We start from the raw sequence: 26,280 nt of genomic DNA on the forward strand, positions 1-26,280 counted from the left end.
TGTATAATATTTTAAATAAAAAGCAACATTAAAACAATGGGGCTTCTATTAACTGGATCCTCCTTCTGTACACATATTTTCAGACATTGCCTCAACTCCTGATATCCTTCCCAGAGGCCCTATCCTGGAAACACTTAACTCATAACTTCATTCACAACTTCACATGTAATCATTTGTATGACTGGGCCTTCTATTTTACTCTATCAAACCCTCATTGAAGACAAAGATTTTAACTAAAATTAGACTGGGTAAAAACTGAGGTCTGGGTTGTCACTATGAAATTTTTTGTGTGGGAGGGAACAGCAATGAATGGATTTCACATCCCAATGCATCCTTAGCTCCATCTCCTAGCTATACGCTGCTGGGTACAATAGAAATATCAACACCCCCCCCTCCCGAAATTCATCCTAGAGCACGGGTTCCCAACCTTTTTATACTGCAGACCATTAAATGAGCTAATTTACATATTTAAAGTTAATTTACATATTCAGATCTAAGTTATATATTTACATATAATTTGCATGTTTACCCCTTTTTTTTAAATTGTGGGCTGTGGGGAGGGGTTGCAAGGAGTGGATCAGGTTAGGGCACTGGGGGAACCCTGCAGGGCAGGAGGATACGCAGGCAGTGGCTTGGGGGGACCCAGCTGGGGCTGCCCGGGAAGAAGGGATTTTGCTGCTTCGCCTAGAAGCATGCAGCAGAGCTGCCTCGCCGTCCTCTGCCCTAACCATTTCCCCACCCGCATTACCCCACTCCCAGCCATGGGCAGGGCTGTGGGTTCCTGCCTGGCCCGGCACAGGCTCCGGTACCTGGTGTGCGGGCAGTGCGTCACTGGGTGTGTCCATGGCAGAGGTAGTGTGATGGGGCTCACAGAGCTGGCAGCCCCCCTCCTGGGGCTGCCCCACCTCTCAGCTTTAACTCTACACATATGTGACTGCCAGCGGTAGAAGCCATGGCCCAGCAACCAAACTGTTGCAGCCCAGTACCAGGTCACAGCCTGGTGGTTGGGAACACCTGCCCTAGAGCATGGGTGTGGAAGCCAGAACCAGAGGGGTTACTATCATGAGCAATAAATATATGCTCTTGGAGGCATTCAGCCAATGGTCTATGCAGTTAAGATTAGCTAATGCAAAGCTTGTAAGTTTGCAACCTGCAAGTGGAATTTGTCTGTCACAATTTAACCACAGTGTTGAATCTAACTGTTTGCACTGATCATGGGCCCCCAAAATAAGCAGAGCTACAAGATTAGCTGATCTTACAGGTTTTTTAAAGGTCAAGCCATAACAAGATCTGACCATCTAATATAATTAGCACTTTCCAAGGAATCCAGGAATAAGAAATTAAGGTCAGAGTAATGCTAATTTCAAACCTCAAAGTAACACGGTGTAAACTGCTTATTGGGTAAACCCGAGTTCGGGCGGTAACCTTTCATGATAATTTCTAATGCCTTTTGATCCCATAGGGTAACAGCTATAGGGCAAGATTGTGAGTGGCTCTAAAGCCAACAGATTAGCATAAGATAAGGCATAAAGGAACATGCACGTCAAGTGACCAGTTAGAAGGACGGGACAGAAGGACCATCGTTGTACCAAGCCTGGACCCCAGACTCCCAGTGTGAGTGAGGACAGGATCCTGACCAAGTGACCTTCCCGGTGACCCCTCAGACAGCGTTGATCAGGGATGCCTGACTTCGCTAGAACAACTTGGTGCGCACCTGGCATAGAGGGACTGCCAATAAGTTGCCAATCCCATGTGGGAACTTTGTCATTCTGTCTATCTGTTGTTATTATTCTCTATTAGCTCTTTATTACTGTACTATCTGTTTGTCACATTAACCTTTCTGTTAACTGTTGTATGCTAAGCTATAAGTAAATTTGCCTTTACTTCACTCCCGACTTACCTCCTCGATCCCAAACCCAGCAGCCTAATGGCTGATACATTCATAGTGCCTAGCCAGCCCGTGACACATGGGTAGGTAACATTTTTGGCCAGAGTGCTGAAAAAAACTACAATGTCTACTTTGTAAGGTGCTGCAGTGCCAACGTGCCAGGAAAACAAAAGTGGGGCAGGGGGTACATGGCAGGACAACTGCATATTAATATAGTTAATAATCATAAATGTTTTTTTTGCCCCACAGTAAATGCCAGGTTTTCTAATAATTCTAAACCTGGTGACAATAAATAAAACTTCATATACTGGCTTTGTTGTTTTTTATTCTTTTTTGTTAAGCGTGTTGTAATGAAAGACAGAAAAAAAGAGAAAGAGAGAAAGAATAGAAAAAAGGAAAGAAAAAAGAGAGGAATAGAGGAAAAAAAAGATAGAGAAAAAAAGGAAAAAAAGGAGAGAAAAAAGGAGACAGAGAGAACCAGATACACACACAGACACTGACCCACATGCACACAAACACAAAGAACCACACACAAACACACCCACAGAACAGACGTATGCACACGCACAGAACCAGACATATGTGTGCACACAGACACAGAACCAGACACACACGTGCAGACAGAACCAGACATACAGGCACACACATACACACAGATGCACACAGAACCAGATGCACACACACACACTGCTGGGCTGCAAGGCAAAGTCAAACCTGACGATGTCCTGGGCCCGCTGCAACCCCTGCACATCCCCAGGGAGCCACCCCCAGGCTGCAGCATGGGCCACTGAGGCCTCGGCCTAGAGCCTGCCCATCACTCAGCAGCAGAGGAGGTGCTAGGGGTGGCTTGGGTGGGCCAAAATTTGCCTTAGCCCCCCCCATAACCACCCCTCCCAGTGCTGCTGCTGTCCGCCTGGTTGACCCCTCACAACTGAGCCTGCAAAGACCCTGTGGTCATGGCAGGGGTGGTATCAGCCTCTACCCAGTGTGGGGGCTGGGCCACAGCTGGGTGTGGAGCGGGCAAAAATGGGACAGGCGGATGGTGATGGTGGTACTGAGAGGAATGGAACCTCCCGACCTGGCCCATCCCTGGCCCAGCCCCTGCACCAGGAAGAGGCTGGCACTACTCCTGCTCCAGAGCCCTAGCATCAGCTCTATACCAGTGGGTGCACACGCACCTCAGAGTGGATGGCAGGGGAGGAACCTGAGGCAGCACAACCCCTGACCCTCCCACAACATCTACTCTGAGGCTTATGTTCAGTGGCTGCCAGCATGGAGCTGATACCAGGGCTCTGGAGACTGGTGCAGCTGTCTGTAGCCAGCCCAGGCTCTGAGCAGCTACAGCAGACAGCAGAAAGGTTGGAAAAAGCTGCATCGGGCTCCAAAGCCCCGACATCAGCTCCATGCTAGCGGTGACTGCATACCCACCTCAAATTGGACAGCAGAGGAAGGGCTGGGTTTGTGCTGCCTCAGGCCCCTCCTCCTCCATTTGCTCTGAGGCATGTGTGTACCCACCAGGAGTGTGGAGCTGATGCTGGGACTCCAAGGCCTGGTGCAGCTGTTTGCAGCCTCCTGGCTGCAGCTGGCCCAGGCTCTGGGGAGCTGCTGCCAGCCATGGAGCCCGAGCTACTTGCAACATGGACTGTAGCCTCCCAGCCAGCTGCTGGGAGCAGCCTGGGCTCCATGGCTGGCAGTAGCTGGGGGTTGTCGAACTCTGCCCTAGAGAAACTACCCAGGGACAGAATATAGTTTATTTTCCACATAGCTTGCAGGTCCCCAGGACTGGAAGAAGTTAAATATTCCCTGATACTGTGTCCCTACCAAGTGACTGGAGCTCACAGGTGGAGAGGACTGGTAAACTGAGACTCGCAGTTTTTTCTACAAAGCACAAACTTAAATGACTCCCTCTTCCCTCCTTGTGGCTGATGATACTGAACATGTAATTCTGCACATGGAGATTTTCTCCCTAGGCGATCTGGCCCTAAATGGGTGTGTCTACATGAGCTACTAACTGCGCCTTAGCCAAATAATACTGTGTAGTAGCACGTTACAGCCTCAATAGTGCTAATATGCTACTGAATAGTATTATTAGGCTACTGTGCAGTAGCATCACTAAAAAGATTTTCACTGGCACTACTGTGCAGTAATTCTGATTACTGCACATTTATTTAGTACTTAAGTATACAAATACTAAATAAATGCGCAGTAACCACTGCACATTAGCACCTCGTGTACACATGCCCAATAAGAACCCTAAGACTTGGCTTAGTATTAGCTGATACATATGAATATCTTGAATAGTATTATATGGATCTGAAATACTTAAAGGCATCCATTCGCATCTCAACACAAGTTATCTTTGATGCTATGACTCTGACAATTAAAATCATTCCAAAGACTGGCCTGGCAGTTGTAAGAGATTTGATAAGACAATATTATCCTTAGCACCCTGTGCTCCTTTTACTCAGTTGAAAAGAAATCAGTAAGTTAAAAAAACAGCTGCAATATTATAAGAGTATATCAGTGCCTGCATTAGTCCTTTGTGGGGCCTGACAGGAACTGGTAATGGAATATCTTTTATGGCACCACAGGAACAAGTCTCTTTGTCTAAGCTGTTTGTATACATGTAGTAGACAATTCCAAGCAAATGTCTTAGTAGAAACATGGTTCATTATATTTATATCCACTAAATTAAGGTATGTAATGTTTTGTTATGCACAGTGGATTTTAGGGAGTTGGGTGCTAAAAGTAGATGCTTCAAATTTTGCTCCAGTCATCAATTTGGAAATTGCAAAATATTTCCATCAACATAACTACATTACCATAGTTATTCAAATTAAGATGACCCTGAATTTACAATGATCCCCCAATAATTAGACACTATACATGGAAAATATATAAATTTGCTACAATTTTGCTCTTTCCCTTACGGTTGTCAGAATTGCCAACAGCTACAGATTCTGGATATTGCACGTTGTTATAGGCTCTATAGCATAGAGTCTATGCTATAAAACTTGTCAGGAACAGGATTTGCTTCAATCTGAAACAGATACTGTATCATAATGGTAGCAAATGTTATCTTTGTCCTAGGTGGTATCTTTTTTAATTTAAAAATACATTCTTTACTTCTGTCTCTGCAGCTTTTTCTTGGAAAAAGTTCACACTGATCGTCCTCATGGGAGTTTTTGTTTGACTGAAGAAAAAAGTCAGGCCTCTGTTCCTTTCCATCTTATCATGCACTCTTAGCCCATCCAAAAAATCACACTTACTTAAGTCTACATAGCAAATGTGCAAAGAATGCATCAGCATCTAATTCTTGGTTTATAATGCATTGTCTCTTACAATAACAATAAATGAACCCCTGTGGGAAGAAAATAAAACAAGTCCATTTCTAATAAATAATGATAAACAAAAATTCAGTATGAAAGGCAAAAGCAGTTCCTCATAATGGAATTCAGAAACACCATTAGAATAAATGCTAAACAAAACGTTAAACTTTCCAAAAGGAATTAATGCTCCCTGAATTAACCAACATTACTCATGGGACCAGCAGATTAAATAAAAACCTTCCACTCAGCATTTCAAAATAATGAAGCCAAGTTACTCTAAACAAAACATACATTTCTAACATATGTACTGCTTACACAATATCTGTACAAAACATAAATATGTATAGTAATTACAGCTGTCTTTACTCTGCATTTTGGTTAATGAGCTGAAGATTATGATCTGTTCCAATGTTTCCAATTTCTCTTTCTAAAGATAACAAAGTTGCACTTTTGGAAATTTTCAACACTTCTGTTTATTATTTTTATTAAAGTTAGTTTATTTTCAGCAACAGAACTAGAAAACAAATATTTTGAATTTTGAGAGGGATTTTTCTGAGGTATATTTAAGCTGGGCTTGAACTTCGGTGAAACATATATTTTATTGCTAGGATTTTTCACAAACATAAATAATTGGATATCTAGTAATGTTTTCCATATAATAAAAATGTATAGAAATAAACAACAGTAAAAACTATGCCATGTAATTAAAGCAAACTGAAGAAAAAAGATTGCTGTAAGAAGCTTAATTCAAATCACTAATAGCTAAATTTGCATTCTTCATTTTTCAACCCACTATTGATTAGGGATGCAATTTATTGTAGGTAGCATTAAGTCCTGTAACTATATAAACCTGTCCATGTACCAGGTTTATAAATCACCTTGGAATAGTCTTCCGTTGTTTTTTAAATTACCTACTAATTTGAGCCAGATAGTTGTGTAGAGCAGGGTCAGGCAATTATGTGAGCCCATAGGCCACACAGGCAGTTGCTGGTGAGCACCCCCTCACCGCTACAACAGCCCAGAGCCTGTGCACCCTGCACACAGCCCCACCCCAATCCTGGTCTGCCCCATGCCCATTCCAGACTCACCCTGGCTAGAGCGGACCAGCTGGAAACTGCACACACAGCCTCAACCCTGGCCTGCCCCGTGCCTGCTCTGTACTGCCCGCCCATACTGAGCAGCTGCAGCAGCCAGGCAGAAGCTGCTGTTAAGCACAGGGGGAAAGTGATCACTCCCCTTCACTGCTGCTGGGCCCTTCTTGTTGCAGCCACCCAGAGCTCATGCTGGTGAGGGTTTTTACTGCCCCATACTAGGCAGACCCCGGCTAAGGGGTTGCTGCCAGGCCAGGTTGGTGCATTCCTCTCCCTGCTCCCCTGCCTCTCACAGGCAGGGGGCCAGGGAGGATGGGGGGAGAGAGCCCATGCCAGCCTGGTGAGGTGGGCTGGAGGGGAGTGACAAGCTGCTGGTGGGGGCTTCCCCCTGTCCATGGTGGGCAGACTCCAGCTGGGAGAGGCAGTGCCCAGCTGGCTTTGTGCATTTGCCCCCTGCTCCCAGCCACTTACAGGCAGGGGCTGGGCAGGGGGCAGAGCTGAGCTGATCCCAACCCAGTGAGCTGTGCTGCAGGGGAGTGAAGACCCCCAAGTGGGGTCTTTCCCCCACGCTGGGCAGATCCTGGCTGGGAGGGGGGCCAGTGCCAGGCTGCGTGTATGCATTCGCCCCACCACCTCTCACAGGTGTGGGTCTGAGCCAATCAGAGCCCTGCTAGCCAAAAACCTGCAAATCTTGTACTGATTCCACCTCGGGCATTTTGAACCTCTGTACTTACCTTAGAAGTTCAATTAAGTTTCCCTAAACTGGTGGTTCTCATTCCCATTCAGACTATATCTTCAGTCACAACAGAAAAGAGTTCCAGGACCACATAGACACAGTTTGGGGATTACCTATTTTCTAGCCAGGAAGAAACATTGGGTGATTATCAGCTCCAAGTCCTCTAAACAAGTGACATTTTTTGAACACTTCCCCAAGAACTAGCATCCAGCAGACAAGATTGCTCACAGATTCTCACTGCCTTTTGCCTTAAAATAGCTTCTTTTTACAGCGTGTGTTTGTGTGCACATTTGTGCATGTATGTGCATACATGCACGTGAACATTTGTGCTAATATACTATGAAGTTAATCATTATACAAACTCTCAGATTTATTTTGCTCCTCTCACTCAGGTTGGTGAACAAATATATACAGATAAGTAAGGACATCAAAGCCAAAAGAATTAGCTAAAGGAGTTCAATTGGAATAGATGCTGACTATGTAACCAAAGCTTGTGTTAATGATGATCTCTTACAGGAGTACTGAATACAAATGGTTGCATGAGCAAGGGTACACCAATGACATGCACAACTTTTGATGGAAAAAGAACAGGGATAGCTTGCACAACCCTTCCATTGGTGAACCCTGGTTCACGTGGCTAACCCAATTCAGTGGTACTGCTTGTGTAAGAATTCACCAACACATGGGTCTTCCTAGCTGCTTAAACTTTCTATCAAGGTCCCTACCCCTAGCACTGTCGTCCAAATTCTGATAATGCACCCTATCAATAAAATAGGCAGGGTCTGGGGCAGACCCAGGATTAGGGTTGGGAGGGACCTCAGGAGTCCAACTCCCTGCTCAAAGAGGGGTGCATAAGCAACAATCTGCTCTGGAGGGGTGGCTGCAGCCCCAACACCATCTTCTCCCCCCCCTCAGTGCTTTTTATTTAAAGTCCCTGAAGCATGTAAGAATCCCCACATCCCCTGCATGCTCAGAGGTATGTCCCCTCTCCTCCATTTCATCTCCTCTAGTGCCTGTTGCTGCTTCTCTCACTGTTCCTGGGCAGGGGAAAGTTTCAGATCTACTCATGCCCACTCCAGTTGGGCTGCATGGAGCTCAGCAGGAATAACAGTGGCAGCACTACTAGCAGCAGTCCTCTGGCAGCTAAAGGACTGGCCCTGTGCTCTACTTGTGCCCCACATTTCTAGCATGCCCCCAGGAAATTACCCTTGCTCCATTTCTTCTGTGGAAAGATAAGGTTTAGCATGGAAGAAGGCTAGGTCTGCAGCTCCTGTTGCTTTTCCTGGCTCATCTCCACTGATGCCTGCTACCTGGGCAAGAGGTCAGTCAAGGCATACCCTGTCTCTTCTGATCTTGGAATACTTATTTCCCACCAAGAGAAGTGGGGTAACATAGTTTCCCCTCTCTCTCTCAGTGATAGTGTTTCTGACTCCTTAGAAAAAAGCCAGGCCGTAAGTAGGAAACTTTGCTGACTCGACAGAAGGAACCTTGCCAGGGTTAGGCGTTTTCCAAAGTGTCTGCAAAAACCTCTGGCTCCATTTCCTGTAAAGCATGGAAATAAATCACCTATTCAGGTCACAGTTTTCTTTCCTTCCCCAATGCCTGTGAAGGAAATTGGGGAATCTCCTCTATCACAGAAGCATAGAAAATTAGGGTTGGGAGGGACCTCAGGAGTCCAACTCATTGCTCAAAGCAGGGCCATCCACAGTTAGATCATCCCAGCCAAAGCTCTGTCTACTTGGGTCTTAAAAAGCAATAAGGATGGAGATTCCACAACCTTTCCGGGTAACCTGTTCCAGTCCTTCACCACCCACATAGTGAGAAAGTTTTTCCTAATATCCAACCTAAACTTCCCTTGCTGCAACTTGAGACCATTACTTTTTGTTCTGTTATCTGTCACCACTGAGAACAGTCTAGCTTCATCATCTTTGGAACCACCCCTTAGGTAGTTAAAGGTTGCTATTAAATTCCCCTCAGTCTTCTCTTCTGCAGACTAAATAAGCTCAGTTCCCTCAGCCTCTGCCCATAAGCCATGTCCCCCAGCCCCTACCATTTTTGTTGCCCTCTGTTGGACTCTCTCCAATTTGTCTATAACCTTTTTGTAGTGGGGGGCCCAAAACTGGAGGCAGTACTCCAGGTGTGGATGTGAAACTCCAGTTTCATTCCTACTTCCTATAAAAAGAAGCATGGCCAGGAGGACATCTTCATTACTTCCTGACTTCAACTAGTCTTTCAGGGCATGGAAGCTCTTCCCAATTGCACTGTCCACCCTGTACCTACCACTGTTTTTTCCTCTTCCTAATTTCTGCATGGTCCTGACTTTTTTCTGGGCATGCTCTTTTTTTGCCTACAATGTAAGATGGCACTTGTCTACTGTTTCTCCTTCCAGTTACTTCTGGTCTTTCCTGCATACTGTGGAGGGCTCTTCTGCCCCCTTGGTATTTTATGGCTTCTCCCTGGATCTCAGACCAGATGGAAGGCCATGTTGATGGCCCTATGGGAGTGAAGTGCTGTCTGCATTCAGGGAGTGAAGTTGCATCTTCTGAAGTCCCTGCAAAATTCCTAGTCCATGGAATCAGCGTATGGTCCATGGAGTTGCTCCTTTACACATTTGCCAAGCTCTTTGGTATTCCCAGATCATCTTCAAACCTCAGATACACAGACAAACAGAGTGCCTACTGCTTCTCACCCATGTGTTAGGGCTTGGAGAAGAAAATACATTACTAGCCCCAAGTTCAAACAAGGCAACAGTTCTTTATAATTGCAGTAAACATGCTATTGTGGGGCCTATAAAAATTGTGAGTTTCCCTCAGAACAATACATACTACAGCACGAAAGGGGAGGTTAAACTAGCTATGAATACAATTGAGAAAAGTGATTATATACAAAACATAGTCCAGTGCATAGCAAAAACTGGGGAGAAAGAAGCAAACGGAAAAAATGATTTAGTTGTTACTTGTAACAATTAGACCAGAGTGTTGTTTTAATCATGATGGTCCAGGAAATGTACAAGGGGTCAGGAGTATTTTGTGATATCTGTTCTTGGACCAACTGTATAGTCAGGAAAGATGGCAGAGAAGTTTCCAGGAATAAAATGCCCTTCATCAGGTCAGCTGATGAAGTGTACTTTATGCCCAAAAGTATGTTCAACATCTCTCCCAACTCCAGAGTTGGCCCAATAAAAGATATTACAAAACATTCCTTGCCTCTTGTAATAATAAATAATAATTAAGTAAAAACAAATAAAACATTTTGGAAACATCATTTCCAAACTGACGGTGTGGCATCAGTTTTTCACCTATACGTCACTGTAAACAGACCAGGAGAAAAAGTGGACACAGCTGATTAATCATATCTTCCTAACTGAACCAAACTTAGTATCAATAAGCCTGGCGGCTTGCTTAACTTGCCTTCAGAATAAAAACTAAGGACTAAACCAACAGCTTTGTCTCCTATTAAAACTGCATATTACTTGAAAGGAATATTATCTTTGTGTCTGAAAAAAATGTTGACTGCATAAATAAAAGTTCCTGATTTCTTGTTTCTTTTAAACACGTGGTAATTTACTAATTTACACAAATAAATCTTTAAAATACATAATAATGCACATCAGAAGGAAAATTAAAGCAATCACTTCAAATGTAAATGAATTTCACTGATGCATCTAACTCAAGCTACACTGACACTTTTCAGACAAATAGTTCATAAATTACTAGAACTGTGAAAATAGCATGCGTCTACACACCAAAGCAATATGCATTTAACAGTTTTTCATTAAATTACTTTGAAAGTACATGCAGTTTCTGTCTTTAGTTAATCTACACATTTATCAAGTGAGCAAAGTCTATTAATAGAATACTGACAGTGTTTGAGCCTCATCCGGATCAAGTGTAAATTAACCTGTTACACAAAAAGAATGCAGTCTCCTCCGGAGCTTTATTTAGCAAAATTCATTTAACAAACTGTGCACAATAGTAATTTCTTAACCCCTTCATCAAATCAGCTATGTTTGTTTTTCATCTTCGTGTTGACAAAAGGGGCGGGGGTGTAGCTCTCTATGTGAAGGAAAGCTACATGTCCCTGCAAGCTGATGTTGGCGACCGGCATGGACAGCTAGAGACCCTCTGGGTAAAAATTCGTGGGAAAAACGGCACAGGGGACACAACGGTGGGAGTCTACTACAGACCTCCCACTCAAAGTCCTGAGCTTGACCAGGAGTTCGCCCGGGAACTGACTGAGGCCGCTTGCTCCAGGACCTTGGCTGTCATGGGTGGCTTCAATTACCCGGACATCTCATGGGAAGATCACTCAGCAAAATCCGAGAGGTCACAAAGCTTTCTCTCATGCGTGGATGACCTCTACCTGACTCAAGAAGTCTATGGGCCAATGAGAGGCAAAGCGCTGCTCGACCTGGTACTGGCTACGGGGGACGACCTAATTGGCGACCTAGTGATCGATGGGAAGCAGGGTGACAGCAACCACGAGCTGATCACCTTCACCATCCGCCGTAAAGCTGGCGAGTCAGTCAGCAACACAGAAGTCCTTGACTTCAGAAAAGCCGACTTTGACAAGCTCAAGAGGCTTGTCGGTCAGGCCCTCAGGGACCGTGACCCCAGGGAGATGGGAGTTCAAGAAGAGTGGTTGCTTCTCAAGGAAGCGATCCTCAATGCACAAGCTAAATCTATTCCAACATGGAGGAAAGGCAGCAAGAAGGCACAGCAGCCCTCCTGGCTCTCTAGGGACCTAGCGGACCTACTGCGGCTAAAAAGGAAAGCCTACAAAGGATGGAGGACGGGATTCACCTCCAAGGAGGATTATTCTGCGCTCGTCCAGTCCTGCAAGTAGCAAACCAGGAAAGCCAAGGCTGCAACTGAACTCCAACTAGCTTCAAGCATCAAGGACAACAAAAAGTCCTTTTTCAGATATGTGGGGAGCCGGAGGAAAAGCAAGGGCAACACTGGACCCCTGCTAAACCAGAGGGGGCAACTGACAACTGACGCCCAGGAAAAAGCCAACCTATTAAATAGGTACTTTGCGTCAGTCTTTCATCAGTCCCGTGGGACGCCCATGCCTGCTATGGGACAGGGAGATCCGGGTGATGGGGATCCCCTACCCTCCATAAATGCTGACCTCGTGAAGGAACACCTTGAGAAGCTGGATACCTTCAAGTCAGCCGGCCCTGACAATCTGCACCCCAGGGTACTCAAGGAGCTGGCGACCGTCATAGCCCAGCCCTTGGCACAGATCTTTGAAAACTCCTGGCACTCTGGTGTAGTGCCCGAAGACTGGAAGAAGGCCAATGTGGTGCCGATCTTCAAGAAAGGGAGGAGAGTGGATCCGGCTAACTACAGGCCCATTAGCCTGACTTCTATCCTGGGGAAGATCTTAGAAAAGTTTATTAAGGAGGCCATCCTTGATGGACTGGCCCAGGCTAACATCCTAAGGGATAGCCAGCATGGGTTTGTTGCCGGTAGGTCTTGTTTGACCAATCTCATTTCCTTCTATGACCAGGTGACCTATCACCTGGACGAGGGAGAAGAGATTGATGTCATATATCTTGACTTCAAAAAAGCCTTTGATCTGGTATCCCACGATCACCTCTTGGCCAAACTGGCCGGTTGTGGCCTTGGCTCCACCACGATCCGCTGGCTAGGAAACTGGCTCCGTGGTCGGACCCAGAGGGTTGTAATCGATGGCAGTCACTCATCGTGGTGCCCTGTGACAAGTGGGGTCCCTCAAGGCTCTGTCCTAGGACCCATTCTGTTCAACATCTTCATTAATGATGTGGACATTGGAGTCAGGAGTGGAATGGCCAAGTTCGCCAATGACACCAAACTTTGGGGCAAAGCATCCACGTCAGAAGATAGGCGGGTGATCCAGGCTGACCTGGACAAGCTCAGCAAATGGTCAGACGAGAACCTGATGGTGTTTAACACTGAAAAATGCAAGGTTCTCCACCTTGGGAGGAAAAACCTGCAGCTTCCTTATAGGCTCGGCAGTGCTACGTTGGATAGCGGTACAGAAGAAAGAGACTTGGGGGTCATCATTGACCACAAGATGAACATGAGCCTCCAATGCGATGCTGCGGCTAGTAAAGCGACCAAAATGCTGGCTTGCATCCATAGATGCTTCTCAAGCAAATCCCGGGACGTCGTTCTCCCCTTGTACTTGGCCTTGGTGAGGCCGCAGCTGGAGTACTGCTCCACAATTCAAAAAGGATGTGGAGAAGCTTGAGAGAGTCCAGAGGAGAGCCATGTGCATGATCAGAGGTCAGGAAAACAGATCTTACGATGATAGGCTGAGAGCCATGGGACTCTTTAGCCTGGAAAAGTGTAGGCTCAGGGGTGATCTGATGGCCACCTATAAGTTTATCAGGGGCGACCACCAGGATCTGGGGGAACATTTGTTCACCAGAGCGCCCCGAGGGATGACAAGGTCGAACGGTCACAAACTCCTGCAAGACCGTTTCAGGCTGGACATAAGGAAGAATTTCTTTACTGTCTGAGCCCCCAAGGTCTGGAACAGTCTGCCAGCGGAGGTGGTTCAAGCACCTACATTGAACACCTTCAAGACTAAATTGGATGCTTATCTTGCTGGGATCCTATGACCCCAGCTGACTTTTTGGGGAGGGGGCTGGACTCGATGATCTCCCGAGGTCCCTTCCAGCTCTAATGTCTATGAAATCTATGAAATCTTATGATCAGCAGGCTGGTGATCCCCAAGAAGATTATTTTTAAACAACCCACTGAAGGCCCAGCCGCTATTACATTCTGCTCTGCATGTTCTTTTTTTTTCTGCAATTTTTTTAACAAGGTAATTCTCTGTTCTATGGAACCTGTTAAGCCAGAAGGCAAACTATCAAATAAAAAGTATGGTATGAACATAACTATTTTTTTTCCATTATCACAGACTTTCAATTATAACTTTCCAAACAGAAACACAAAATGATGCTTTACTAGTCAATGAAGACATTTAAGAGCATTCTCTGACATGCTTACCATCACATTTCTGAGTTGCCTCATTCTGTTTGTGACCAGCAGGACATTTGCATTCATAAGACCCAACTGTATTAATGCAGTTTCCTCCCTGGCAGACTCCTGGTATAGCCTGACACTCATCAACATCTACAAAGAGAAAAAAACAGTATGTTTCTTGAAATCTCATCAAATCTTATACATTGCTAGAGTTACCAATACATAGTTATCTCCATGTCTGAGATTATCTTGAATAATAACTTGTGTTATTTATATTACCATAGTTCTGTGTCACATATTGAATTTGTGGACAAGTCTTTCTTGCAATTCCAACAGCAGTTTGACCCTGACCTTCACATATGTTGTATTACTCTTTCAAGTGAATTATAAATTGTGATACATTAGTTTAAGGCATTAGTATTTAGGATAATGATTTAGATCAGCAGTGCTGTATTTGTATAAAACTGATATAAAGCCCTCAAAATGCAAATCATCATACCTGGACATTTCACCTTAACGTGAAGATTTGTATCACATATGTCCCCTATCACCAGGATATTCAACTTCATTAGACATGATTCCACTCTCACGCCTCTATAAGTACACAATGGAATTACGCTAATGTAGTTTGGTTTCAATAAGAGAAGACCAAAACTTTTAACTTGTAGGTTACTGCACTGAGAACAAGACTAGTTTTGTTTGGAGATTTTCAGAGACAGTCTGAATAAATAGTTGTTTCAGATTAGCATTCATACTACATTCAAAAGCAACAAGAAAACCCATATGGCTTAAAGTAGATAAAATGTGCTTGACGTAAGGCTTGCATGGTAAGCACCAAGGATTTCATGGGCAATGACTTCTTATTAATAACTTCAGAACATTATGGGACAACTGTACTGAGGCAGTAAACAGGAAGAATTTCAGCCCTTCTAATATGACCCTCTAGTTGTTATATTCATGCTTTTAGAAACAATACACAATTTTCACTCTTGTCTTGCAGCTTGCCATGAGCAGATTTTTGGTATAATTTATTATGTATTCTTTCAAAAGCAAACTCTGTTTTTACTGTTATTACAATATGGGGCAGGAAAAAAATATACATTTTAACAGTGAAGCAGGAAAACCAACATCATGCCTATATCTTTAGGCTATTAAAAGCTTGTTCACTGAAAAATGAGTCCAACTCAGGGTGAAGGCATATTTATACCCAGCATCAGTGTTGATCTAGTAAGGAACACCTTGAGAGGCTGGACACCTTTAAGTCAGCTGGTCCGGACAGATTACACCCTAGAGTACTCAAGGAGCTGGCAGGTGTCATAGCCCAACCATTGGGAAAAATATTTGAAAACTTGTGGTGCTCATGTGAAGTACCTGAAGACTGGAAGAAGGTCAATGTGGTACCCATCTTCAAGAAAGGGCAGCAAGTAGATCCCAGGAATCTAGACCAATCAGCTAGACCTCAATCCCAGGTAAGATTCTGGAGAAAATTATCAAGGAGACCCTTCTGGATAAGCTGGCTGAGGGCAACATCCTGAGGGACAGCCAGCATGGGTTTGTCACAGGTAGGTCTTGCCTAACCAATCTCATCTCCTTCTATGACCAGGTGACATATCACTTGGACAAGGGAGAAGAGATTGACGTCATATATATGGACTTTAAGAAAGCCTTTGATCTGGTGTCCCATGACCTCCTCATGGCAAAATTGGCCAACTGTGGCCTTGGCTACACCACAGTCCAATGGCTGGGAAATTGGTTCAGAGATCAGACCCAGAGAGTAGTGGTTGATGGTAGCAAATCATTATGGAGCTCCGTGACCAGTGGTGTCCCTAAAGGCTCTGTCCTTGGACCAGTTCTCTTTAACATCTTTATCAAGGATGTGGACATTGATGGCAGAAGCGCACTGGCTAAGTTCGCCGATGACACTAAACTTTGGGGCATAGCGTCCACACCTGAGGACAGGCTAGTGATCCAGGCTAACTTGGATAAACTTAGTAAGTGGGCGCATACAAACCTGATGACGTTCAATACTGATGAATGTAAGGTACTCCACCCCAGGGGAAAAAAAACGTGCAGCATACTTGTAGGCTCAGCAGTGCTACACTTGCTAGCACCACCACTGAAAGAGACTGTGGGTCATGATTGACCACACGATGAACATGAGCCACAAATATGATATCACAGGTGGTAAAGTAAACAAACTCTAGCTTGTATCCATGGATGCTTCTCAGGTAAATCTCAGGATGCCATCCTTCCGCTGTACTTGGCCTTGATGAGGCCACAGCTGGAGTACTGCATCCAATTTTGGGCTCCACAATTCAAGAAGGATGTTGAGAAGCTTGAGAGAGTCCAGAGGAGAGCCACATGCATGATCAGAGGGCAAGAGAATAGGCCTTATGAAGAGAGGTTGAGAGCCATGGGAGTCTTCAGCCTGGAAAAGCGCAGGCTAGGAGGGGCCTGGTGGCTGCTTATAAGTATGTAAGGGGTGTACATCAGAACCTGAGGGACCTGGTGCCTGCTTATAAGTATGTAAGGGGTGTACATCAGAACCTGAGAGAACAAGTACCAATGGTTATAAACTCCCCCCAGACCATTTTAGGCTGGATATGAGAAAAATTTTCTTTACTGTCCGAGCCCCCAAGACCTGGAACAGACTCCCTCCAGAAGTGGTGCAGTCACCTACTCTGGATTCATCCAAGAAACACTTGGATGCTTATCTTGCTGGGATCCTTTGACCCTAGCTGACTTCCTACTCCTGGGGCAGGAGGCTGGACTTGATGACCTTCAAGGTCCCTTCCAGCCATAACATCTATGAAATATATGAACTCTATATAACCTTTTGCTTCTTATAAAGAAAAAAGTAAATACTCAACACTATATACTCAGTATAGTACAAGTCAATAACTTTTCAAATACATTCATTAGTGCTTTACTTTTAAACCACAATAGTCTCACTCATGTATTTTCCCTGTAGAAGAAAACATCCTTTATTCCTGTAGTTTACTATACAAGACAGCCCCTGTGACAGAATTTTCAACTGCTACATCAGATGAGTAGTTAAAATAATACAAAGGATCTTAGAGATCTCTCTTAAAAAAACCAAGGCAGAGCCAACCATACAGAGAAACTCTTTGTATAAAGGGGGGAGGGAAAAGCAGGCTTTAAATTAATGTATAATACGTACTTTCAGTTATTGAGCCTTTCATTAACTTGGGCAACTCTCTTTTTAAAAGTTCAGTTAATTTACAACTACCAGAGATTTTAAGAGTTGTATGTTTATTTGAACAAATTTGAAGTGGTACCAAATGCTTTGCTCTGTCTTTGTGGAGCATTAAAAAAAAAAAAAGAACTTGTTGATATTAGCTGAGTGGAAGCAATTCCATTGCGTGAAAACTTTGTCTCTAAAACCTTCAGAAACAACTTCATAGAAGAGGATCCACATGTATTCATTTGGAGAATGCAAGTTCAATTAATGTTGGGACTGATGCAACAACAAAAAGGAATCTCGAGTCCAAGGTCCATTTTTTCTAGCCTACATGGGGAATAATTACCAGAAGAGAGAATGGCATCCTTTGTGATTATACGAAAAGTGAAAAATGATACCTCCCTAGTCTTTACAAAAGCAAAAAAAAACACCTTAAAGAAGCAAAGTGACTTGTACACTTCAACAGCAATGTGTCGTCTTCTGTGGTAAAAAATACTTAAGTCTCTGTGTTTACAACCACCAAGTAACATCAAATACACAGATTAATTTTAATATTCATGGGAAAGTCTGCTCTTTTAAATTCTTTTTTATGACCCTGACCAACTCTATGACTTGTCCTCGGGATTTTGAGGCAGTTGTGCAAAGTCACTCTTTTTGTCACTCCAAATGTGACAAAAGGGAGATGGAGCCCAAATGTTCTGTTTGTGCACAATGTTAAAAAAAATAATCAAGGGCAATCTTTTCTAAACTCTAGAGAGTTCTGTGTATGCTGAGTTGAATTTTAGATTATTTTCCTTCTCTTCAGTTACCATTAAAATATAGAATTTAAAGTACCCAGTGAAATTAAAAGGGTACACTGTCCACCTAAAAGTTATACTTGTATCCAACTTGTATCCTTTACTAATTACTGGTAAAAGTACCATTTAGGGTTATTGGAAAATATTTTTCATAGGTTATTTTTTTCCAGTTGGTTGAATTTGTCTATAATACATAGAGGTTCCCTGATTTCCTCATTTTTAGTCAGTCCATCTCTCATTTAGTTTTTTTCAATCAAACAACAGGAAACAGATTGTTAGGAACACAAAAGGGGAATGCAGTAGCAAAGTAGCTCCTTTTTTTCCCACATACTTATGGCCATGTTCTTTGCCGATTATTTTCACCTCCTCTTCCTTCTGAAGTAGTCCTGCTATTTCCTATGAAGTGTCGCCAGTATTTTAATAAGGACTTTACCCAATTTTTCTTTCCTTGTTTCTGTGACATCAAGTATCTATGTTGCAATTAGCACACGCAGCAGACTTGATCTAGTTATGCCCTTGCTTTGCCATTTAAAGAGAAACAGTTTCTCATCAAGCCAAGGAAGCAATATTTATCAGCTAATTAATTTATTCTAAATACATTTGCCAGAGATGTCTGCACTTTTCTCCTGAAACTGTCCTGAGTTTACTTGCCATAGTAAGAGTCCCAACGCATCATTTAAACAGTGGGTGTGTTGAAGCCCTTATAGAAGAGATTCCAGCACATCCTTCCTGTGATTTTTTGTTCTCTTATTTGTTTTGGCGCAATCCCGTCTATTTGGAAGGCAAAATTTCCCCTTCTAAAGTGTTTTAATGAGTACAGGGAGGTCCTACCTGGCAGGCATTACTTAGCAGTATCCAAAATAGATGATGAATTACATCAGGTAATCATACCAAGACCACCCAGTAGCCCCTTCAGCCTATAACCAGTATAGTATTTGGCTTTTGACCCCTGGGCCTCCAAATGCATTCAAGATATGCAGTATAACTGCATGCGTGTCAGTTATTATTGCTCATTTAAATTAAGCCAACTGTGTCAGCAGAGCAGTGGTTAAAAAAACAATTCACCAATGCTGCCAGTAGCAGATTCATTTGAAAATGGCAATATCCGAGTTCACTGATGGCCTTTACTTCCACAAAGAAGGTCTCTGTTCTACTCTCATAAGAGTATGCTTCACTAAATCATAAGGCAAAGACGTTAAGTAATTATAAATTACTTGCAATAGCCTCAGGAAATTAACAAGTTTCAAAAGCAAGAAAAGTCTCTCTAACCTTGAAGTGAACAAAGATCTAGAGTTAAAGTAACCACATTAATTACTTGCAGACTAAATTCAAATGTTTGTTGTTGTATTTTAAACAGTCTTTCTGAAGGAGGACAGCCCACCTCGGTGATGCTTATCCCACCTCATATACTGCTGGAAAAAGGAAGTAAGCACGGCCAATGAAGAAAATATGAATACCAGGCTTGCTAAGTGATGTACTCACAAACCTTCAATCACAAGGGCCATTTCATGTGTGTCAATACTTCTAGGAAAATGTAACATCAGATTCGTGAGGGCTTACATTTTAACCTTAAGGGGAAATGTTTAACATTATGCTGTAATGTCAAATTACTGAATAAATTCAGTTCAATACTGGTTAAAAATATACCTTAAAGACCTGCTCTCTGCAGGAAAGGCTCAAGTCAATGAGACAATGTTTTATATCTCAGATCATATCTCATGTGAGTAAGGGTTTGTAGCATCACATGATTAACCTTCTAGAATTTGGAAAGACTATGAAAAACAAAGTTAACTAAATATATTTTTAAAGCTGAGTTGCTTACTTCTGTTTTATCTTGTCAGTCAGATTTGAGCAATCATCAATTTTAACTTCACTCATTCCCCATTTGCTCACCCTTCTGAGCCAAATGAATTTAAAAAGTATTCATGGTGCCATAAACACAAAATTAAATAAATTATTTTTAGGAACAGTTGTGTATACCAAGAGGTACAACATGCTAGAGATAAGGCAGAACGTTTCCATGTGTTCATGAATTTGATAATGTCTGGCATGTGAAAAAAGGTCTTTGCTTTTGCAGACCATTTTTCTCAGTAAATGGCAACCGCCTGCTGGATTTGCACTGCTAACTTTAAACATGCACCTTTGAAAACTTAGCCAAACATCAGCCTCCTCAGATGAGTGGCCTTTTTTTCAGCAAAAACTAACAACCAAAAAGCCTAGAGAAAATTAATAGCAACAGGTAATTTACACCCAGAATCTGAAGGAGGAGCTTGCTTCAGTTTTTCACAAAATTTTTTGCCAAGTAGAAATATTCTCCTAAATTGTAATGTTTTTAAAAAATATTTGGTGGGGGGAAGTGGTATGTTTGTAATTAAGCAGGTGCATGAGAACTAGAAGGCTATAAAACCTAGAATATATTGAATACAAGCAGCCTTTTTAGCATGTCATAGCTGAGTGATATACTGCAAATGCAGAAAACCAACAGAAATAGCAAAAAGTATATATTAAGCTATATTTTTCTTTTTCATATTAAAACAGGTATTATTAGTAATCAGACTCTCTTCTTAGAAGCTATGCAACTAACGTCAGCCAGAGTAGGATAGAGGACTAGGGAAGATCATCTGCTTTATCACTATCAGTTTAACTAGCACACATTGGGTGCATCCAGATGAGCGCTGACATTTGTTTCCCCCGGGGAAAAGTAGCAGAAGGGGTAGGAGAGGCTGGGGGGCAGTAACTGAGCTGGCCCCAGAAGCCTTACCTGAGGTCTTGGGGGCCTCCCAGGGCTGCAGCCACTGCAGGAAGCCTGGCCAGCAGCTGGAGTGTGGCTTCAGCTGGTCAGGCTCTGGTTTTGGGTGGCACATGCTGCTGCCATGTGAGTCACCCTGCTTTTTTGGCATGGTAGCAGCACAGGGAATGTCTGCATGTGCAGCACCACATACTGCACATCCACGCTCATCTGGATGCGGCCATTAAGTCTAAGAACTGACCTATCAGGACATTAATAATTGTGTTTTTTCATCATTAATTTATAATTTTATGTATCTACTTGTTCTGATCAGACGTGCTCTTACTATAGCAGAGATTTCTCTGCAAATCATTTCCCTGAAGACAAAACAATTTTCATATCATCTTCCCCCACAATGGTGGCAGGAGGAAAGATGTTTAGAAGAACACTCCAGATAGGATTAGTCACTCCTGGAGCATGTTGGTAGGTAGGCATCATTTCTTTCTTCTCCCTAGTGCAAAGAAACAAAAGTCTGGTGGGGAAGGGAGTAGCTGAGAAATGGACTGTTAAGGAATGTAGGAGGAGTTGAGAAATCTTCCAAATAGGTTTCTTGCCACTGCTTTGCTCTATGGCCATGTGACAATGGCAAGAAAATATATATTTACACAGTTTCTTCCTTGAATTTTTCAAGGATCTTTGATCTCTTGGAAACAAAGGTGATGCAGTTTCTATCTTCCACTGAGAAAAAAATCCATTTTAAAACTATTTTTGAAGAAACTTCAAGCTTAAAACATTACGATGTGGATTTTTTGTTTTTTGTGTCATTTTCTTCATCATGTAGCCTTCCAGCTCTTCCAAAAAGACTATCCATAGAATCTATTTGGTTAATCTCTGTTTTTAGAAACTGTCCAGAGTAAAGACTGTCTAACAGCCCCTGTAAGCTTCATTCTATGTGAATCTCCAGGGATTGCTATTAAGTTTTCTTCTTTTTGCTGGATAGATTACCTACTTAAGTGAAAAATTTAAGTTGTCCATTTTTCTACAATTCTTAAAGAAATTAAGAGATGAATTAGTACTTTTCTGTCCTGCATGTGTGACACGGGCTTAAAGAAACAGTATCTAAGACAGTATGTAAGGAAACACTACTCTTGTATTTGTCTTGTATTTGTCTGGCCAATTTTCTGTGGCAGCTCTTGGTCCCTGCTCTTCTCCCTTGACACATTATCTCTGAGTAATCTCATCCACTATCTTTTTGCTGGTGACCTGCAGATTTTCTCCCCACAAGTCTCCTTGGGTGCATCCAGATGAACGTGCATGTGTGGTTTGCAGCACTGCAAACCTGTTTGCAATGCCACAAACTGCACAAGCCACACATGCAGGTGTCTGCTGTGCTGCTAATGTGCAGCACAGCAGGCTTTTTTGGCACTAGGAGATCCCGGGGTTTATAAAACCCACACCAGAAAAAAGCAGTGTAGTGCACATGGCTGCAGCATGTGCTGCCTGAAACTGGAGCCTGGCCAGCCAAAGCTACAGTCTGCCTGCCGGCCAGGCTCCATACACCCAGATTGCCACTGCTGGAGGTCCAGGAGGCCCCCAGGACCCCAATTAAGTCTGTTGCAACCAATCTAGGTACTGGCTTCAGCCTCCTTTACCCCACCTGGGGCAACTTGCCATAAGCCAGAGCACGTGTGCAGAGGCATTCCCCAGGGAAAACTAGCAGTGGCACAAATATGTTCCCACTCATGGGGACATGCCCCTTCTGTCCTAATTAAAAGCTCAGCCTTTCCCTCCATTATCTTCTTGTGGATAGATCACCTCAAACTCAACATAGCTAAAAGAAGTGAAATGGAGGTCTTCCCTGTTTTCAACTGTCTCATTTCTTATTTACTGTGAGAAGTGCTGGTCTTTCAGGTACTTAACCTGGGCACCAACTTAACTCAGACCTCTCTGTAGGTCCTCAAACCCATGCTATATCTTTTTTTTTCCCCCACATTTTTTTCAGTATAACATTGCTATGGGTTGCTAAAATGCAACTTGTTCCATCCACCTGCAAAACTAAAACTCCGGTTCATTTCTTATCTTAATTACTATAAATACCTTTTCTCTGGCCTTGACAAATACAATCCTATCCCACTAATGACCAAAACCTTTTTCCTAGCCCACTGCACTGATCATCTTACTCCTTTTTTCATCCCCCTGCAGGCTGGAATTCTATCAGCCTGCAAGGGAAAAAGCCATGGTTTCCTACATTTTTCTTCTTTAAAGGAGAATCCATTTTTAAAATTTGTTCATGACCCTTTCATACTTTCTTGCAACCCACTTTTGGGTCACGACCCCCAGGTTGAGAAACTTTGATCTAATTCAACCCCTGCTCAAAGCAGGACCATCCCTATCTAAAACAGCAGACAACTTTTTGTGTCTCCCATGCACGGGCAACCTATACCCTGGGAGCCAACTGTGGCCCACAGAACCAAGGGCCTTTTGTGACATTCTAGCTGTAGGGGGCTTTGGCAACATTTTACAGTGTGTGTTTGGGGGGGGAGGGCTTTTCCATGGCAGCATCACTGTGGGTGGAGGTGGCTGGGGGAGTGATAACTCCATCTGTAGCAGCAGCCATGGTGAAAGCAGCCCACAGTCTGAGTTAAGCTCCACTGCAGTATCCCCCACTACAAAATGTTGCCGACATCTGTTCTAACCTATTAAAACTGCATGAACAACACGCTTTCACAACTACTGGGCACATTGCCCAAAAACACAAAGAACACCATAACTTGCCAAAGGCAAAGCAGGGATATAAGGTTATACTTGCCAAAGGCAAAGCAGGGATATACTGTCAATGTCCTGTCACTCAAGGACAGGAAGTAATTTGCTAAAATAAATTTGGGAGATCCAAGGAAGAGGACCATGCTCCCCACTACAGAGAAAGGCAAAAACCCCCACAGCCCAAGCCAATCTGACCATGGAGCAGAGGAGCCAACCTTCATTTTTGCCAGGGGGTGGGGTGGGTGGGGGCACTGAGATCATGGACCTGTGGAAAGTTTTATGCATTTCAGGTGACAGCTGTGGGCCAGGGTCCTCAGGCTCCCATGTATTTGGCACCTCTGCCATGAGGTAAAGTCCCTTCCTGATTCCACATGTAGTGATCAGTCAAACCCTAAGCAGAGAAGCAAAGCCCTCTAACCAGGAACCTCCTGCTTTTTTAGTCCCAGCAAAAGCATCAGCATGCCACAGTCAAAATCTCCTGTCTTGGCTTCCAACACACAGTGCTTCTAAGGAAGGTAAAGAAATTCTGACATCTATAGCAACAGAAAGAGAACTCTTCTCATGATTTCCAGTGATGTGTACGTGGTGGTAGAGTGCACCAATACATCGGTCCATATTATATCGGCACCAGTAAAAGGAATATTGACGCAATCGGCAATCAGCTTTTTTTGGCTTATGTGGCCGATAATGTTGCTGATAAATGCCACATGCATGTGTCTAGCCACAGCACGCACACAACCAAGAGTACAGCCTGGCAGCTTGGAGAGCAGTATCAGGCTGGTAAGTCTGTTGTGGGGAAGGGGCATGGGTGGAGCAGATTGAGGCCCTGCAGTGAAGAAGGGAGTGGGGCTGGAGTAGGGGCAAGTGGTGCACAGCCAGGGTGAGGCAGGGTGAGGGACTGAGCCATGGTTCATCTGGAGGGTACAGGAGGGATAGCTCCTGCCAGTGCATGCAACCCCAGGAGAGGCATGGGGGAGGCATGTGCTCCCAGGATCTGTGCGCGGGGTGTGGACAGGCTGCCACTGTGGGCTAGAGTCAGAGCCTGCACTGGGCTCTTCCTAATGGCTGCACTCAGGCTGGTCAGGGTGGAGCAGGTGGTGGCACCAGAAGGAGGAGGCTATGAGGGAGGGGCCCTAGATCCACCCCAAAATTCACAGTAGCCTCCATCCCAGAACCACCACTGCCTGCCCCACCTAGCCCGAGTGCAGCCTCTGGGAAGAGCCTGAGGCAGCCTCTGGCCCCAGCCCGCAGCAGTAGCCCAACCTCACTCCACACAGATCCAGTGGGGTACATGTCCCTCACGCCTCCCCCGGGGTGCACACAGTGGCGGGAGCTGCCTCACCCTCCACACTGCCCTGGATGCGCCATGGCTCCACCCCATACCCCACCCAGCCCCAGTTGTGCAGTGCCTCCCCCTGACCCAGCGCCACTCCCTCCCTTACCATGGGGGCCTCACTCTGCCCCTCCACACCCTTTCCCTCCCCCATCAGACTTACCAGTCAGACACTGCTCTCCAAGCTTTTGGGTTGCATATTGGCAATCAGATCAGTATTGGCCCAAATGTTTGGTCAGTATCGGCCATCGGTATCAACCCAAAAAATCTTTATCGGTGCACCCCTAGTTGGGGATGTTTTCTAGTCTTCCAATTATTGCTCTTCACAGCATGCTCCAGGAATCCTAAACCATCCATGATCAATACTTATCCAGTGATGGAGATTCACAATTTCTCTAGGCAGTCTATTCTACTGCCTCAATGTTCTAATATTAAAGTTTATAAAGATATCCAATCTAAACTTACTTTTCTGCAATTTAAAGCCCTCACTAGGCATCTTCCTACCTGAAGCAACAGAGAAAAGGTGTTCTGGCTGGCATGGGGCACAGGGATTTAGCCTCAGGCTCTGGGTGGCAGTGCATGCATTTGATCACATGTAGTGACCCCATTGTAAGATAGTACAGTGGTGATATTTTACAATGGAGTTAATTTGTGTAGCAGGCCTTAATACTGGTGCACGTGTAGATTGAGACACTTTACTGAGGAGCTAATTAGTTTACTCTGCAGTAAAGCACATGTATAGATGCACCCATTTTGTATTTAAGCGTACTATTTTTTTCCTGAAGTGAAGCACCTTGCATTTGTTAATACTGAACTTCAGTCTGTTGGAAATAATCCATTTTACCAATCTTTCAAGATACTTCTGAATTGTATTCCTGTCCTACAGTGTGTTTTCAATCCTTTCCAGTTTCATGGCATTTGCAGGTTTGTCCAGGGGACTCTATTCCAAAATCCAAATGACCAATGAACACACTGAACAGTACTGGACCCAGGATAGTCCTCTGTGGGACTCCACTTGAAACCTCCTAACCACTTTCCAACATGGATCCATTTAAAGCTACCCTCTGCTTCTGGCTGTTGAGCCTGTTGGCTATTCACCTTGTAGTAGTTTTGTTAAGCCTACCTTTCTTTCATCAGTTCTTGAGATGATCAAGTACACTGTATCCACTAAATGTCTGCTATCCACCAGTTAGTTACATTGTTGCAGAAGGAGATCAGATTGATTTGGCTAGATTCATTCCTGACAAATCAGCGTTGACTGATTGTGATAAGCCTTTCCTCCTCCAGATGCTTACAAACAAACTTACTTATAATTTGCTCCACTAACTCCCTAGGTTTTGAAGTCAGGATACATCATCTATAATTCCTCAACTCCTCCTTCCCGCCCCCCTTTCCCCCCCACCTTTTTTTTTTATAAATAAGAGGGACTTCATCTTGGC

General features: G+C 43.9%; 1 protein-coding gene across 2 annotated transcripts in view; it reads right to left on the reverse strand.

Moving 5' to 3' along the window:
- The window catches only part of FBN2 (fibrillin 2), a 302,703-nt gene that overhangs the window by 184,772 nt on the left and 91,651 nt on the right, over positions 1-26,280 (reverse strand). For both annotated transcript variants that reach the window (XM_090038496.1, XM_090038495.1), the window contains exon 7: positions 14,043-14,168. In XM_090038496.1, coding sequence (XP_089894622.1) covers positions 14,043-14,168 — 126 coding nt within the window. The remainder of the gene's footprint in view (positions 1-14,042; positions 14,169-26,280) is intronic.

This window comes from Crocodylus siamensis, chromosome 3 (genome assembly GCF_052110815.1).
Source record: "Crocodylus siamensis isolate JL-2025a chromosome 3, ASM5211081v1, whole genome shotgun sequence".
Lineage (NCBI taxonomy): Eukaryota > Metazoa > Chordata > Crocodylia > Crocodylidae > Crocodylus > Crocodylus siamensis.